The sequence below is a fragment of the Lepidochelys kempii genome, chromosome 7 (assembly GCF_965140265.1).
Source record: "Lepidochelys kempii isolate rLepKem1 chromosome 7, rLepKem1.hap2, whole genome shotgun sequence".
NCBI classification, from domain to species: domain Eukaryota; kingdom Metazoa; phylum Chordata; order Testudines; family Cheloniidae; genus Lepidochelys; species Lepidochelys kempii.
Genome location: NC_133262.1, coordinates 124,562,329 through 124,579,069, shown reverse-complemented (window position 1 = coordinate 124,579,069; position 16,741 = coordinate 124,562,329). Strand labels below are relative to the sequence as shown.

General features: G+C 61.3%; 1 protein-coding gene across 2 annotated transcripts in view; it reads left to right on the top strand.

The window, feature by feature from the left end:
* Nucleotides 1-16,741, top strand: part of LOC140915101 (prominin-1-A-like) — a 60,018-nt gene that overhangs the window by 26,817 nt on the left and 16,460 nt on the right. For both annotated transcript variants that reach the window (XM_073354585.1, XM_073354584.1), the window contains 11 exons: nucleotides 6,102-6,163; nucleotides 6,611-6,816; nucleotides 8,524-8,644; nucleotides 8,900-8,963; nucleotides 9,752-9,841; nucleotides 12,202-12,392; nucleotides 12,759-12,833; nucleotides 13,392-13,455; nucleotides 13,859-14,018; nucleotides 14,462-14,614; nucleotides 15,339-15,462. In XM_073354585.1, the coding sequence (XP_073210686.1) occupies nucleotides 6,102-6,163; nucleotides 6,611-6,816; nucleotides 8,524-8,644; nucleotides 8,900-8,963; nucleotides 9,752-9,841; nucleotides 12,202-12,392; nucleotides 12,759-12,833; nucleotides 13,392-13,455; nucleotides 13,859-14,018; nucleotides 14,462-14,614; nucleotides 15,339-15,462 (1,310 nt within the window). The remainder of the gene's footprint in view (nucleotides 1-6,101; nucleotides 6,164-6,610; nucleotides 6,817-8,523; nucleotides 8,645-8,899; nucleotides 8,964-9,751; nucleotides 9,842-12,201; nucleotides 12,393-12,758; nucleotides 12,834-13,391; nucleotides 13,456-13,858; nucleotides 14,019-14,461; nucleotides 14,615-15,338; nucleotides 15,463-16,741) is intronic.

Here is a 16,741-nt window from a genome sequence, read left to right as displayed (position 1 = left end):
AACCAGGGATTGTCCCTGAGAGTCCTGCTCCAGTGTGACGCAGCAGGGAGGGGGAGTGTTGAGCTGGGAATGTGGCAGGGGGGTTTCCCTGGGGATGGGAGACCTGAGAGCCTGTCAACTGAGCCAGGACGGGGAGGGGGAGGTAACACCTCTGCCCAGGAATGTGAACAGAGGCTGCAGGAGAGAGCCTGCTGGGGGGGTTTTGGTTTCACTTTTGTGCTGGGTGGTGGAACGCAGGGAACCCCAAGTCTGGGGTCTAAGCTCCCTCCCCACAGAAGGACTGGACTGAGGGGTCCTGGTTGTACCCACAAGCTCTGTTTTAAACTGTGTTCCTATTGTCCAATAAACCTTCTGCTTTATTGGCTGGCTGAGAGTCACAGTGAATCCCAGGAAGAGGGGTGCAGGGCCCGGACTCCCCCACACTCTGTGTCAACTGGTGGCAGTGGTGGGACCTGCTGCACCCCATGGACGGTGCTTCCTGCAGTAAGTGATTGGGGAGCAGTAAAATGAAGGGGGATTGACGGGGACCAGGCATGCTGAAGATTCAGAGAGAGACGGTTTCAGGGGGCGGGTAAACCCTGGCAGTGTGTGACCTGAGAGAAGGACTCTTGCAGAAACAGGGTCCCCCGGGGGATTGCAGCGAGCGGTCCCAGGGGCGGAGGAGTCTGCAGCTCGACCCTGGCAAAGAGGTGGTGACCTCAAGAAGGACTGGCACCCTAGGGGTTCTTCCTGGAAACCGTGGGAAGCTGCCCGGCCTGCGAGTGGCCAGCAGGGAGATGTACGCTAAACGCCTGAAGAGCGACCTGGTGGAGCTGTGCAGGCAGAGGGGGCTGCGCATCGGGAGGTCCACCAAGGAACAGCTGATTGCCCAGTTGGAGGAGAGGGATCGCTTGGATGACCCGATCCCTGTCCCTGAGGGAAGGCGCCTGGCAGACGCAGCGTGGGCCCTGGGGCCTAACCGGGCTGGGAGGGGTCAGACTGCTGCTGAGGACATCCTGAGACCCTTCCTACCTAGGCCTGGGGGAGGGGTTAGGGGAAGCCCAGCGAATACCGAGGGCACCCTGACCCCGGCAGCCGGCAGGGGATCCTCCCGGCGGAGCTCCCCATCCCTGGAGCGGATGCGGCTAGAATGGGAGAGGGAGATGAAATGAGGGAGCTGGAGGATCATGAAAAACAACGTCAACCTGAGCAGGAGGAGAAGGAGAAACAGAGGCAGCATGAAGAGAAGCAGAGACACCATGAGCTGGAGCTGGCCAGGCTGAGGAGCAGTGGGGCCCCGGCTGCGGTGAGTGAGGGGGGACCCAAGACTGCAAGGAGCTTTGATAAGTGCTTCCTGGCCCAGCATAAGGAGGGGGAGGACATAGATAGCTTCCTGACGGCCTTTGAGAATGCCTGCGAGATGCACAGGGTTGACCCCGCAGACAGGCTCCAGTTTCTCACCCCCTTACTGGACCCCAAAGCCGTGGAGGTGTACAGCCGGATGACAGGGCCGGAGGCAGGGGACTACGAACTGTTCAAACAGGCCCTGCTCCGTGAGTTTGGGCTGACCCCCGAGATGTACCGGAGAAGGTTCCGGAGTCAGCGTAAAATGCCTGAGGTCACCTACCTACAACTGGTCAACCGGATGTAGGGGTATGCCCGCAAGTGGACAGCTGGGGCCCGAGCTAAAGAGGACCTGCTTGACCTAATCGTACTGGAGCAGCTGTATGATCAGTGCCCTTCCGACCTGAGGCTGTGGTTGGTGGACAAAAAGCTCGAGAACCCCCAGCACGCAGGGCAGCTGGCCGACGAGTTTGTGAACAGTCGGTCAGGGGGTAGTAGGGAGGAGCCCCAAAAGAACAGGCCCCCCCCAATGCAGAGAGAGAGTCACCAGGGGGCCTCCCAGCGGGGAAATATGGAGAACTCCCTCCCAAGGGGAACGCCTGGCGCCGGGCCCCTCCGACCTGCTCGAGGGGACCAATGTGACCTGAGCTGCTATCACCGTGGCCAGAGAGGCCACGTATGGACCCGGGGCCCCAGGCTCAGGGACAGACTGAGCGGACTCAACCTACCCAGGGTTAACTGGGTAGGGACCCAGCTGGACAAGGGGCAGACGGCCCAGGCAAGGGGGGCTGATAGCTTACCACCTGCTCAGAAGGGAAGAGTACCCCAGGCCAGCTCCGCCAGAGGGCTGGAGGCTCTGGACTCAGGGTGCTCGGTTTACAGGGTAGGCGCGGGGCTGTCCCTCCGGAGCGAGTGCCTTGTTCTCCTGGAGGTGGATGGGAGGAAGGTCAATGGATACTGGGATACGGGCACGGAGGTGACGCTGGCCCGGCCCGAGGTGGTGGCCCCAGATCGGGTGGTGCCCAACACCTACCTGACCCTGACGGGGGTGGGTGGGACCCCATTCAAGGTGCCCGTGGCAAGGGTACACCTGAAATGGGGGGCCAAGGAGGGCCCCAAGGAGGTGGGGGTGCACCACCATTTGCCCACTGAGGTGTTGATGGGGGGACCTAGAGGACTGGCCAAGCAACCCCCAGACCGCCCTGGTCATGACCTGTAGCCAGAGCCGGCAAGAGGCACTGCGCCCCGACCTCGGGGAGGGTACCACATCGGAGGCGCAGGACCCTACCCGGGTGGGGAGTGAGCGCCAAGGGGCACGGCTCAGAGAGGCAGAGGCCTCAGACCTGGCCACTGAGGGGGAACCGGTCCCCATCCCTTCCCCAGCCGCTGAGTTCCAGGCCGAGTTGAGGAAAGATCCCTCCTTGTGGAAGCTCAGGGACCTGGCCGACCTCAGTGTGGGACGGACTATGAGGAGAGGCTGCCAGGAGAGGTTCCTGTGGGAGAAGGGGTTCCTGTACCGAGAATGGGCTCCCACAAGGGAAGTAGAGTCCTGTGGGATCAGGAGGCAGCTGGTGGTCCCCCAGAAGTATCGCTGCAAGCTATTGTACCTGGCCCATGACATCCCCCTCGCAGGGCACCAGGGAATCCGGCGCACCCGGCAGAGGTTGCTACAGAACTTTTACTGGCCTGGGGTCTTTACCACGGTCCGGCAGTACTGCCGATCCTGTGACCCCTGTCAGAGGGTGGGGAAGGCCCGGGACAAGGGGAAAGCGGCTTTGAGACGTTTGCCCATCATAGAGGAGCCTTTCCAGAAGGTGGCCATGGACATCGTGGGGCCTCTCAGCAGGACGACCCGGTCGGGGAAGAAATACATTCTGGTGGTGGTAGATTTTGCCACCCGCTACCCCGAGGCAGTGCCCTTAGCTTGCATTGAAGCAGACACCGTGGCCGATGCGCTCCTGACCATTTTCAGCCGAGTGGGGTTCCCCAAGGAAGTCTTGACAGACCAAGGCTCCAACTTCATGTCGGCCCTGCTCCGGAGTTTGTGGGAGAAATGTGGGGTCCAGCACAACTGGGCCTCAGCTTATCACCCCCAATCCAACAGGCTGGTGGAGAGGTTTAACGGGACGCTAAAGATGATGCTGAAAACCTTTATGAGCCAGCACCCGCAGGATTGGGACAAGTACTTACCTCACCTGCTGTTCGCGTACAGGGAGGTGCCCCAGGAGTCTACCTGATTTTCGCCTTTCGAACTGTTATATGGAAGGAGGGTGAGGGCCCCCCTGGACCTGATGAGAGACGAATGGGAGGGGAAGGCCACTCCCGATGGAAAGTCAGGGGTGGAGTATGTCCTGATCTTCCGAGAGAGACTGGCTGAACTCATGGGCCTGGCCAGGGAGAATCTGGCCAGAGCCCAGAAGAAGCAGAAGGTCTGGTATGACCGCACGGCGCGGGCCCGGGCCTATGCCACCGGGGATCAGGTGATGGTTCTCATCCCTGTGAGAAAGAACAAACTACAGGCCGCCTGGAAGGAACCTTTCAAGGTCGTCAAGCAGCTCAATGAGGTAAACTATGTGGTGGAGCTGTCGAACCGGGTGCACCACTGCCGGGTGTACCATGTGAATATGATGAAGCCATATTATGCCAGGGGGAATGTGGTGTTGGCCGTGTGTGGACATTGGGAGGAGCAGGGAGATGACCCTTTAGTAGATCTATTCCCTGGGACCAGAGCTGGTTCCCCACTGGAAACAGTTCCCCTCTCGGATCAGCTAACCCCTGCCCAGCAAGCTGAGGTCAGGGGGGTGCTGCATCCATACCGACAGCTGTTTTCCAACCAGCCTGGATGCCCTAATCTGACTGTCCACCGGGTGCAGACAGGGTCGCACCCGCCAATAAGATGCTCCCCTTTCCGAGTCACAGGGAAAACTGCTCAGGACCTGGAAAGAGAGGTCAGGGACATGCTGGCTTTGGGGGTGATCCAGCCATCGGCCAGCCCTTGGGCTTCGCCGGTGGTGCTGGTCCCCAAAAAGGACAGGTCGATCTGGTTCTGTGTGGACTATGGGAAGCTCAATGCCATCACTGTATCGGATGCCTACCCCATGCCCAGGCCTGATGAGCTCCTAGACAAGCTGGGAGGAGCTCGGTACGTTACCACCATGGACCTTACAAAGGGCTATTGGCAAGTGCCGCTGGATGCAGATGCCCGGCTGAAATTGGCCTTTATCACCCCTCTGGGGCTCTACGAGTTCCTGACCCTGCCTTTCGGCCTCAAGGGAGCGCCGGCCACCTTCCAGCGCCTGATGGACCAGCTACTGAGGGGGATGGAGAGTTTTGCTGTGACGTATATTGATGACATCTGTGTCTTTAGCCAGATCTGGTAGGACCACGTGTCCCAGGTTAGACAAGTGCTGGACCAACTCCAGGGGGCTGGGCTGACTGTAAAAGCGGAGAAGTGCAAGGTGGGGATGGCGGAAGTATCTTACCTGGGCCATCAGGTGGGAAGTGGCCGCCTAAAGCCGGAACCAGCCAAGGTGGAGGTGATCAGAGACTGGCCTGCTCTCCACACCAAAAAGCAGGTCCAAGCCTTTATTGGGATGGCAGGATACTACCGAAGATTTGTGCCCCACTTTAGCGCCATAGCCACCCCCATCACTGAGCTATGCAAGAAGGGGAAGCCAGACAAGGTGGTCTGGACCGAGCAGTGCCAGGTGGCTTTCCGGGCGCTGAAGGAGGCTCTGGTCAGTGGCCCAGTTCTGGCAAACCCAGACTTTGACAAGCCCTTTGTGGTGTTCACCGACGCCTCAGACACGGGACTGGGGGCGGTGTTAATGCAGGAGGATGAAAAGGGGGAGAGACACCCCATTGTGTACCTGAGCAAGAAGTTGCTACCCTGGGAGCAACACTACGCAGCCATCGAGAAGCAGTGACTGGCCATGGTGTGGGCCCTCAAGAAACTAGAGCCCTATCTCTTCGGGCGACACTTCACTGTGTACACTGACCCCTCTCCCCTGACCGGGTTGCACCAGATGAAAGGAGCCAACGCCAAGCTCCTGAGATGGAGCCTGCTCCTGCAGGATTACGACATGGACGTGGTCCACGTGAAGGGAAGTGCCAACCTGACAGCGGATGCGTTGTCCCGGAGAGGGGGCCCCGAACTTCCCCAGGTCACTGGTCAGAGTGACCCTGCTCAGTTCAGTCTCGAAGGGGGGAGAGATGTGATGCAGCAGGGAGGGGGGAGTGTTGACCTGGGAATGTGGCAGGGGGGTTTCAATGGGAGACCTGAGAGCCTGTTACCTGAGCCAGGACGGGGATGGGGGAGGTGACACCTCTGCTGGGGGAACTGGACAAAGGCTGCAGGAGGGAGCTGGCTGGAGGGGGTTTAGTTTCAGTCTGGGGCTGGGTGGAGGAACGCAGGGAACTCCAGGGCTGGGGTCTAAGTTCCCTGCCCCCCCAGAAGGACTTGACTGAGGGGTGCTGGTTGTACCCACAAGCTCTGTTTTGGACTGTGTTCCTATTGTCCAATAAACCTTCTGCTTTACTGGCTGGCTGAGAGTCACGGTGAATCCCAGGAAGAGGGGTGCAGGGCCCGAACTCCCCCACACTCTGTGACATCCAGCGTGGCCCCGGATTCCTGGGCTCGAAGCAGGAGTTGCTGGGTGAATTCTCGGGCCTGGGTCATGCGGCCAGTTGGACTGGGGCAGGCGGGCAGGGGGCAGGACAGTCCCTTTGGGCTGTGGCATCTCTGGGGTGCTAACTTCCCTCTTTGCTCCTTTCCCCAGAACTCCTCACCAACTTGATCCAGCAGAAAAATGACATTATGGACCCTGCCGTGTACAAAGAGGTGAGGGCCCTGGCGGGGCCACGGGGAAGGGCATGGGGCAAGGCCCCCCACAGGCACCGAGGGAGAAGGTCCCTGTCAGGGCTTAGTGGGGACTCTGAGGTCAGCCATGCCCCAAGTGATGTCCCGTTTCCCCCCCCCCGCCCCTCTCCCAGCGATGCCATCCATGCTACAGACAGGGGCAGCAGGCTGGAGCACTTTGAAAGAATCAAACCCCAAGGCATGTTGCCCGATTCGAAAGCCCAGCGGCCTGGCCAGGTTTCAGAGCCGGTGACTCCTTTCTGCCTCCCCAAATCCTTGGGCCTTCCCCGCAGTGTTGCTCCTTCACCGCCTGCCCTAGGCTGCCACGCTCCGGCCCAGAGGCAGCTGCCTTTCTGTGGGCAGGCGTGACGCCCAGGGCCACGGGCCCTGCTGGGATGGACGTTGCTAATGCTGGTGCTCTCGCCCTAGGTGCTGGTTTATGAGGTGGGCTTCCTGGTCTGCACAGCCATCGGCCTCCTCTTCATCGTCCTCATGCCCCTGGTCGGCTTTTGCTTCTGCTGCTGCCGCTGCTGTGGGAACTGCGGGGGGACGATGTACCAGAAACAGAGCAAGCACACAGGCTGCCAGCGCAGGGCGCTCTTCCTCTCGGTGCTGCTGGTCACCACCCTCCTCCTGTGAGTGCCGCGCTCTGGCCCAGCGCCTCTGCGGCCTCATTTCAGCGCAGAGCCCGAGCCTCGTGGGCTCTTGCATTGCTGCCTGGCCGTGCGTTGCTGGCCCCATGGGGGGCAGGGGGGCAGTTACCCTGTATATGGAGGGGGGTTGGGAAGGCCTCCGGATGACCAGGCATTACTAACCCCCTCTGAGCTAGGCAGATCCCTGGGTCCCCAGGCTGGCCTCGTCCACCGGCTCCAGTCATCTCTTCTCGCACACTGCGGTGGCCTGGGCCAGCTACTCTAACCCCCCCAGTCCACCCGGCTGTGCTGTGTTGTTGCCCTTTTGGAAGAAGTTTCCTCCTGGCGCCCAGCTCATGCCCCGGAGCCCGCGGGTGTGGGTGCCCTGGAGGCTTTATCTGGGCTGAGGCTGTGATCCCACCCAGGGGACGAACACACTTGCGTGCACGACCCATCACACGGAGCCCTGCTCCCCCAGGGCTGAGGTTCTGGCTGGAGAGCAGCTGGGATGAGGAGTCCCAGCTCTCTGGAGCCAGGAGACGCCTTTGGGTGGGGAGGGGCTGGTGCAAGCCTGGGGCGCCCAGATGTAATGGGGAGGGGCAGACGCCGCTGCCTGCGGGCGAGAGCGGCTGGGAAAGCAGATGGGCGAGGCAGGGAGTGGAGACCTGCCAGGAAGTCCCCATTGTTCGCAGGAGCAGATTCCTGCCCGAGGACAAAGGGCCAGAAGCCTCAGGAAGTCAAGGTCCGAGTTCAACCTGGGGTTAGAGCATTCCAGGCTAATCACCTGCAGGGGGGAATCACCTGCGGGGGGACACCCAGCTAGTGACCAGGAATGCGGGGGCTAGCCCCCGCTCCCTCCACTAAGTATGAGCAGCAAGGTGATGCTGGAGCAATGGCCGGGGAGCTGGGGATCCGGCACTTGGAGATCCAGCTGGGCCCTGGCTGGGCCTGCTGGGGCAGGTCGCTCCCTTCTGCCTCAGTTTCTCCATCTCTGTGACAGGGAGGATGGCATTCTCTCGTGCCAAGGGGGAATTGACTGGTTAACCCGTGCAATGTCTGGAGTGTCCCAAGGGATCATGGGAGGCAGGTTGGGGGCCTAGCTCCCACAGAGCCCCTCAAAAGGGGGAAGGGTTCTAGAAGTGCTTGCCATGGACTGGCTAGCCACTCTGCTCTCTACTGGGCACGGGCAGAGCTGCTAATCTGTGTGTCATAAACCTGGTACCCTGAGTGGCGATTCTGCTTTAGCTCAGCCGGTAGGGGCCAGGGATTGACCCCTGCTGTGGCAGCAAAGCTCGCAGGCTCAGTGTGTGCGGCCCGGTGACCCCCGGGGTTCGTGATGGTGCCGTTGTCACCCTCAGGAAAGGGGGGTCAGTGCGGTGACTGTGGGCCTGGGATTGGGATGAAGCTGCAGGGCTGGCACATTCATTGCAAGCCGCGCTTTATGCTGGCTTGTTAGTTATGCCCCCTCACCCCCAAGGGTGGACCTCACCGGGGGGAAACTGAGGCACGGGGCGGCACAGTGCCCTGCCTGAGCTGGCACAGCAAGGCCCTGGCAGAGCCCAGGAGTCCTGACTCTCAGAGCGTGACGCCACTTGCTGTGAGCAGGCCCCTCTATGCATGGACAGTCTGGGGGCTCAGCACACACAGCTAGGGCCCCCCCAGGTCTCCATGTGCTGATGCTGTCCCTGCCCCCTTTTCTCCTTGTCCCAGGGCTGGGAATGTCTGCGCTTTCATCAGTAACGACCGCGTCTCCCGCGCCGTGAACGGCAGCTTCGGTGCCCTCAACACCACGTTGGACAACCTGAGCATCTTCATCCGCTCCATCCCCCAGGTACACGCGGCGCCCCCGCTGCTCACCTGCCTGCCGGAGCCCCCCGCACCTCACCTGTCCTGCGGGCCAGAGACCAGCAGGGCGTGAATCCCAGGGTCTGCACAGGGCGGGGATGCCAGGGGCCTGCCCTGAGGTGACCCACGCAGCCCCCTGAGTTAGTCCATTGCTGCTGGGTATGGTGCAGTCCCCCTGTGGGAATGGGAGCCCTCTCCCCAGCCTGGCCTGTATTCACCCCCCTTCTCCTTGTCCCCGCAGCAGGTGGATATAATCATTGACAACAGCAACGTGCCGGTGAGCCAGGCCAACCGCAGCCTTCAGGGTGAGTCTGTGCACAGGGGGCCGTGGGGGGCTGGGGCAGGGCATGGCCCTGGGGACCTGGCTCTGGGGCGGGGGGCTTTGGGGGCTGGGGCAGGGCGTGGCCCTGGGGCGGTGGGGATGGGGATGCGTGATCTGATCCACCCAGCGCGTCTCATGGCCTGCCTGGGCTAGCCCTTGGGGATGCCCTGCCCCAGCGCTCAGAGCCCTGGCGGAGGTCAGGCTGCACAGGGCTCTGCTCCCTGCCTGTATGGCCCCAGTATGGAGCCCAGCACCCTTGGCTCCCAGGACCCCATTCCTGGCTGCAGGGGGCACGGGCTGGCCTGCACCATGCCCCGTCTGGCCCCTCCGGGCTTCCAGGCGTTTGCTCACCTCCCCCACCCCTCCATCTTGGCTGCTTTCTCATCACACCCCCAGATCATGGCGCAGCCCCCTCCAGCCCAGCCAGGGTCATTCTCCCCACAACACCTGCCCATGGGCATCCAGCAGGGCAATGGCAGAGGGGTAAGGAACCCAGGAGTCCTGGCTCCCAGCCCGTAGCTTTAGCCACTTCCTCTCAAGGGACCGTAGCATAACCTGGGCTCCGTGGCCAGCCTGTTCTGTGCCCGCTGCCCACCTCCCTGCATGCCCACGCTGCAGGTGGCTGCTGCGGTGCTGAGCCCCCACACTGGGGGGCAAGTGGTGCAGGGGGTGAACTCTCCGGGCCAGACAGGGGCTCGGGGTTTGGAGCGCTCCCTGGTGGCCGTGCGTCTGGCTGGGCCCAAGGTGACAGCGCTGCCCCCTTCTCCACAGACATCGGGCCCATCCTGGGCAGTAGGATCATCTCCGCGGTGGGAGAGGAGACGTACGGGGCGCTGGGCTCTGCCATGCGCCTGCTCGAAGGTACCGGCCCTGGGGCTGTGGAGTGGGAGCTGGGGAGCCCCACGCACAACATGGCCCTTCACCCCCTACAAGAGCTGCCCACCCAGCACCTGCCAGGAAGGGAAGGGGGCGTCCCCAGACACCGGGGGGAACAAGCCCCTAAGGCGGGCGGGGGAGGACAGAGTAACCCTGTGGGTGTTTGGTGGGAAAGCTGGGGGGCTCGGGGTGGTGCCAGGGGGCACCTCTGCAGTGGGGGGCAGTATAACCCCCTGTGACATTCCCCTCTGGTGTTATCTGGACCGGTGGTTTGCTAGGCCTCTCCAAACTTTGACTCTGGGAGCCAGCCTTACCCTGCTCTGTAGTGAGAACCCTCACTCCTGGGCTGGTCACACACAGCCTCTGGCATGTCAGCTGCTCCTTGGATTGTGCAAGCGAATGACACTAGCCAGCCAATATCTCTGGTCCCAGACACAACCATAGGAACCTCTGTCTTGCAGTGCCAGTTATGCCCGCTGGACGCTGCCAGCTTCTATGAGGTCATCAGTTTAACAAAGAAATTGATATGTACCAGGTTTGTTATCCCAAGCGGAGTCTCTGACACGCTGCAAACCACACGCACTGCTTCAGGTAGAATAAACAGACAGATTTATTAACTGTAAAGATAGATTTTAAGTGATTATAAGTCAAAGCACAAGAAGTCAGAGTGGTTACCAAAAGAAAAGAAAATAGAACATGCAGTCTAAACTCTCGACCCTATTAGACTGGGCAGCGACTAAATGAAGCCGTTTTTCTCACCCCATTGGATATTGCAGTCCTTAATAGACAGGTTTGTTCAGGGCTGAAAGTAACACTTGACACTTACCAGTACGAGGCCGGGGCAGCTCCGGTCCGCGGAAGGGCCGGGGCCTTGGGCAGCCGGGGCGGGGCTGGGGTCAGCATTCCCCAGCCAGCCTTTCCAGGCCGCCTGGTCCGCGCTGCTGGGGCTCCAGTGGCAATTTAAAGGTCCCAGGGCTCTGGATTCGGCAGCGGCATCCGGAGCCCCGGGCCCTTTTAAACCGCTGGCCCCAGGGCAGTTGCTCCCTTTGCCCTACCTACAGACCCTTCCAGCAGGGCCGCCGACGGGGGAGGTAAAAGGGGCAGGGAGGTTACAGTGCTGCTGTGGCAACGCTTTACTGTGGGCTGCGTACGGGCCGGGGCGGGTTCTTACCGGCCCACTTTCACGCCTGGGTTTGTTCTGTAAACCTGGGCCAATCTCCTGTGCTGGAGTCTTGTCTTCTTCTCAGTGTCCTAGTTGTTCGCGGGGAAGGTGGGGGCAGGAGAAGGCCCTGTATGTGTCCACTCTGTCTGTTTTATACCCTCAGCCCATGTGCTTGGGGAGCACAGTCCAGGCATGGCTGGGGGGTCTCTCCAGGCAAGGTTGAGCAATTCTCGTTGTGGGGCCTCATGCAGGCGAGTCATCGCAGTGTAGCTCCCTTGCTGGACAATGGCTGTGGATGGTTGTTTGACACCCCGCCCGGGGGTTGGTGACTTTCCTTGCTGTTGCCTCTGGGGAGCTAACGTCTGGCGGATTCCCCAACTTCCAGCATGATTTAGTGACCACCATACTACACAATCTCATAACTCCATCTGCATCAACGATACACATCTATGGACAGAGAAATGACTCTCAGCAGATCACAACCTTTCCCCGGATACCTTACAAGGCCTGCTTTATATGTGACAGGTTTCAGAGTAACAGCCGTGTTAGTCTGTATTCGCAAAAAGAAAAGGAGGACTTGTGGCACCTCAGAGACTAACCCATTTATTTGAGCATAAGCTTTCGTGAGCTACAGGAATGCATCCGATGAAGTGAGCTGTAGCTCATGAAAGCTCATGCTCAGATAAATGGGTTAGTCTCTAAGGTGCCACAAGTCCTCCTTTTCTTTCTGCTTTATATGTGAGATCACCATTATATGAAAATGAGAACTATGGGGGTTACAGCACGCTCCTCCAAGGTAGAGAATGTCACACCCCCTCAGCCCCAACACCTGAGGGGCACAGGGAATCCCAAGAGCCCCAGGGATCCTGGGCTGGAGAAACTCCCCCGTTAACCATCCCCTGGGATCCCCTGATTCACTGTCGCCCCAAGGGCCTGGACGGATGGTGCTCCGAGCTCCTTCCCTGACCCCAGTCTGGCCCCCACCCCTGCAGCATGGAGTTACCAGGGTGGTCTGAGACAGGCTGGTCCCGCTCGCCCCAGCCCCGACTGAGGTGTTGAGGGGTCACTTTGGGGGTGTCCGGCAGTCCCCCTTGTGGCACAGTCAGGGGGTGTCGCAGGGGTGGGGCACGGTGCAGATGGGACGAGGACTGAGCCATAAGGAGCCCCTTGCTGTCCCCGCCAGTGACGGACCTGGTGGAGCAGGAGCTCCGAGCCGTGAACGAGTCAGGCCAGCGCCTGCAGCAGCTGCAAGGGGAGCTGACCCAGAACCTCAGCAGCCTGCAGGAACAGATTAACCGGACCCTGCAGAGCTGTGGCCACCCCTGCTCCCAGGTGTCCGTCAGCGGCCTGGCCCCCGACGCCAACTTCAGCATGGTGAGACGAACACACGGGGGGCTGCAGGGGGTACAGGGGTGTGGGGTGCCTGGGGGCTGGATGGGTGCATGGGTTACAGGTTGGCATGGGGGGCTGGGTGTGGTGCAAAGTGGTGCAGGGTTGCACGGGGAGCTGGATGGGTGCATGGGGTTGGGGGGACTGAAACCTCCCCGACATGCAAATACCCCCCAAACCTCCGATGTACCCGCTGTGTGCCCTCATGTCTGTGTGCTGACATGGGCACCGTCCTGCCACCCCTGCTGGTATGTACGTCGCCAGGCCCACACGGCGCCAGCTCCCAGTGCCCCCTGCTCCTGCCGGCGCCCCCTCCCCAGGCATCAGCCCCACGTGCTCCTGTTTCCCCAGGTCCCGGACGTGAGCAGCCAGCTGGAACTGCTGAGTAACCTGACCAGTGCCAACCTGAGCGCTGTCCTGCAGCAGGTACAGGCAGGGGGTGGCGCGGGGCAAGTGGGACGTGGCTCTGACCGGCACCGTGTGGGGCTGGTCTGCAGGGGCATTGCCGGCTCTCCCTGCCCCAGGGTGCAGTCTGGCGTGCCGGCCTCGGCCGAGCGGCCTGCGTCTCCAAGCCATGGCTCTGGGGCGGGGCAGAGGGACCTGAACCACGACGCCATGTGGAAAATGCCCACCGTGCTAGCCGGGCGTCCGCCCCCACCCGACCTGGAGCAGGCCAACGGTCCGTCCAGCCCAGTGCCCTGCCGGTACTGCCCAGGGCGGGGCTGAGGGTGCCTCCGTCATGGTACCCCCCCCGTGTGGGGAGAGCCCAGCAGCCTGTCCGGGCCAGCGCTGAGCCCGGGGCATTGGCCAGTGCTGGGTATTTCAGATAGTCCCCGGTGCTGGGGCACGTGGGGCTGGGGAGCGGGGCTGGAGCAGGGCCGGGTGGTGTGTTTGCCCTCGCCCTGTGCTCTGCGCTGGAGCCCTGGGCTGGGTTCTGAGCCTGTCTGTCTGTCTGTCTCTCCCCGTCCGTGTCTGGGGCTGCAGGCCAACGAGACGCTGAACGAGACCCCCAGGAGGGTAGAGGAGCAGGTGCAGAAGGTGGTGGCGGGTCAGTGGTGCTGCTGTCTGGTAATGCAGGGACCCCTCCTGCCCCAGCTCCCTGCTCTGGGACTGGGTGCTGTAATGGCCAGGGGCCCTGCCCACCCCCTCAGGGCCCTACCTGTCCCACCCCGGAGCCAGGGGTCCAGGCCCCACCTTGGCCTAGGAAGCGGGTCTGTGCTCTCCCCACATCCCCTGCCATGTTCTCCCTTCCCACCCAATCAGCACAGCTCTCCCGGTTCTCAGGCTCTCTCCTCCCGCTTTGCCCCCCAGCACCTGCTGCCCCCTCAGATCTGCCTGCTGGGGCTGCGTCTGCCTCATGCATTGTGCAGGGGAGCCGGAGCGTGGGCCCCGGGGGGCTACGGGAGCAGCCATCGGTGCCCGTGCGTCCCTGACGTGCCCGTCCCCTACAGATGCGCAGAGCCAGCTGGCCGAGGTCAGGCGGAAGATTGGCGGGGTGCGGAGTGAGATCCCGGTGCTGGACACACTGGGGAACGTCACTGCCATGCTGGACAGCATCGCCAAGCAGGCCAGTGACTACGAGCCGCAGGTCACCACCTACGACAGCTACAGGTAGGGGCTGGGCCTCTGCCCCCCTGTGTGGGGTTGATCCCGCCTGGGGGCTCCCTGATCCGTAGGGGACTCTTGGGGGGTGGCAGGGGCTGGAGCTGCATGGCGCGGTGGTATGGGCCAGAGAACACTGGTGTCCCCAGCTCACGGGGTGTGGGACCGACGCCCCGGGTGGGCTCTGAGCCCCCTGCCCTCGGAGGGGGTCAGTTGTTGGAGGGGGCGAGGGGAGCATGGGCTGAGCCCTGCCATCGGCCCAGGGAGCACCGCAGGGGAGCAGCCCACTGTCCCCATGGGGCACTGAGAGCTGGGATGTCCTGGGGATGAGGGGGGGTCTGCTCTAAGGAGAGGGAGAGACCCCCCTCAGTCTGGCAGCAGGGGGTGACCCCCCGGCCAGCCCCCAGACTCCTGCCCCACCAGGGACTGGGTCTCTCACGTCTCCCCCACAGGTGGATCGTGGGCATCTGTCTCTGCTGCCTGGTGCTGCTGATTGTCCTATGCTACCTGCTGGCCCTGGTGCTGGGGGCCCTCGGGCTGAAGCCGTCGGTGCTGCCCATTGAGCGCAGCTGCCTCTCCAACTCCGGCGGAGAGTTCTTCATGGCGTAAGAGCCCCCCCGGCCCCCAGAGCCGTTACAGCGGCTCCCCACGCTGCCCCGGGGCGCCCCGCGTGGGGCTGGAATGTCAAAGTGCAGCAGGGCGGGGGCGGGACCCCGGGCACGGCGCTGGACAGGCCCGCAAGGGAGACCTGCACCCAGTTGTGGCGCCCACACTGGGACCAGACGTGGGCAGACTGGAGAGGGCTCAGCAGAGCCCACAGCAGGACTGGGGGGCAGGGGAGAGCCGCGCGGAGCCCCGTGTCCTCTTTTAGCCAAGGGGTGGCCCGGAGGTGACTCGATCCTGGTGGAGGGGCACCAGAGGAGGGGGTTTCTGAGTGGGGGGCTCCTGGGTCTAGCAGGCAAAGGCAGGGGGAGATCCAGTGATGAGCAGTGAGATACGTGGGCCCAGGACTGAGGGGGTGTCCAGCTGTGGGGCAGCCGCACTGGGGACAGTACGTTGGGTTCTGGTCTCCAGGCAGCTCGTGAGCCGTGAAATGACTAAGGCTGATTTGCAAGGAGAGGCCATCGGAGTGGTATCTGGGCTGGGGGGGATGGAGGACAGAGAGGCGTTGGAGTGGTATCTGGGCTGGGGAGGTGGGGGGGACAGAGAGGCCATTGGAGTGGTATCTGGGCTGGGGGGGACAGAGAGGCCGTCAGACAGGCCCTGGGGTCTCTGCATGCGGGTGCCCGGTGCCCGGGGTGGAGCTCACGGCTCGTTCTGCCTTCCCAGGGGGGTTGGCTTCAGCTTCCTCTTCTCCTGGCTGCTGATGCTGCTGGTGCTGGTGACCTTCCTGCTGGGTGGCAATGTCTACACGCTCGTCTGCCAGCCCTGGCACAGAGGGCAGCTCCTGCAGGTGAGAGCCCAGCCTGGCGTTGCCACGTCAATGTCGCTGCCGGTACCTGGCTCTGCCTTGCCCAGGGGGTGGGAAAGGGCGAGGGAAGGTCAGAACCTGCATCCCCAACCCTGCGGACCTGGAGGTGTGGGGAGAGGAGGGGCAGTAGGGCCCTGTAACGATGCTGTCTGTGGGAACCCGCTGAGGTCACTCAGTCGGGGTGAACTGCAAACAGACCGGGGCAGACAAACCCCACACGCTGGTGGATATTCCAATACTTAGAGTTATCAAACCAGCCCAAACCAGCCTCTGTATCACCTCCCCGGGTACTCTGACGTCCACACGACGCAGTGCCCTTAAAGTGCCAGCCTCAGGCCCCCCTCCAGACACACCTGTCAGATACGAGGATGGTTACCGAACATCTTATCTCATCCTATAAAAGAAAAGATTCTCCAACCCCAAAGGATCCGCCACACTCCCAGGTCCAATGATAACTTAGATCGTACCCAAAATACACGCTAGAGCCAATTCTTGTTAACTAAACTAACATTTATTTAAAAAGAAAAGAGAGAGAATTGGCTGAAAGATCAATATACAGGCAGACTTGAGTTCAGTTCTTGAGGTCCGGGTACATGGCAGAGATGGTGAGTGTGTAGTGGCCAAAAGTCCTTTTAGAAATAGTCCACAGGTTACAGTCCAGTGTTCGTATTCAGGGTGACTCCAGTCAGCGACTGAGGATCTCAATCCTCATGGCTCAGGGTTTCCCCTTCTTGAAACCCAAAGCAGATCTGAGATGAAGAAGGACCATGTCCCAGGGTTTTTATACATTTCCAGCAGCCTCTTGGCCTGAGAAGACAATCGGCTTCACTTTCCTTCTCCCAAACACCCTGGCAATTAGCACAGGGTCATTTATCCATTAACCGTTCAGACACAGGTTACCACAACCTTCAAAGAGGCACATAGACAACAATACTATGTCACTCAAGTATCTTCCTAAATGTTAATCCTCCTTTTTTGGTCTTTGAATCAAAGCCATAGCCATAGCCAAGCCTCGTTTGCTGACATCACAAGCCCTGAGCACACAGCTCCCCTTCTCTCTCTCACCATGCCAGCTGCATTTCACAGCTCTCTCCATTTCCATCTCTTACTAACCAGGCTTTAAAGTTCGAGGGCCGGGGTCAGGTCAGTCTGGGAGTTCATTAACTCTTTCTGGCCCTGTCACCTTTCAATGAGATATTATATTACAACCTGGGTCCTCAGCCCTAGGGACCTGGGGGTGTGGGGAGGGGAGGGGCAGTAG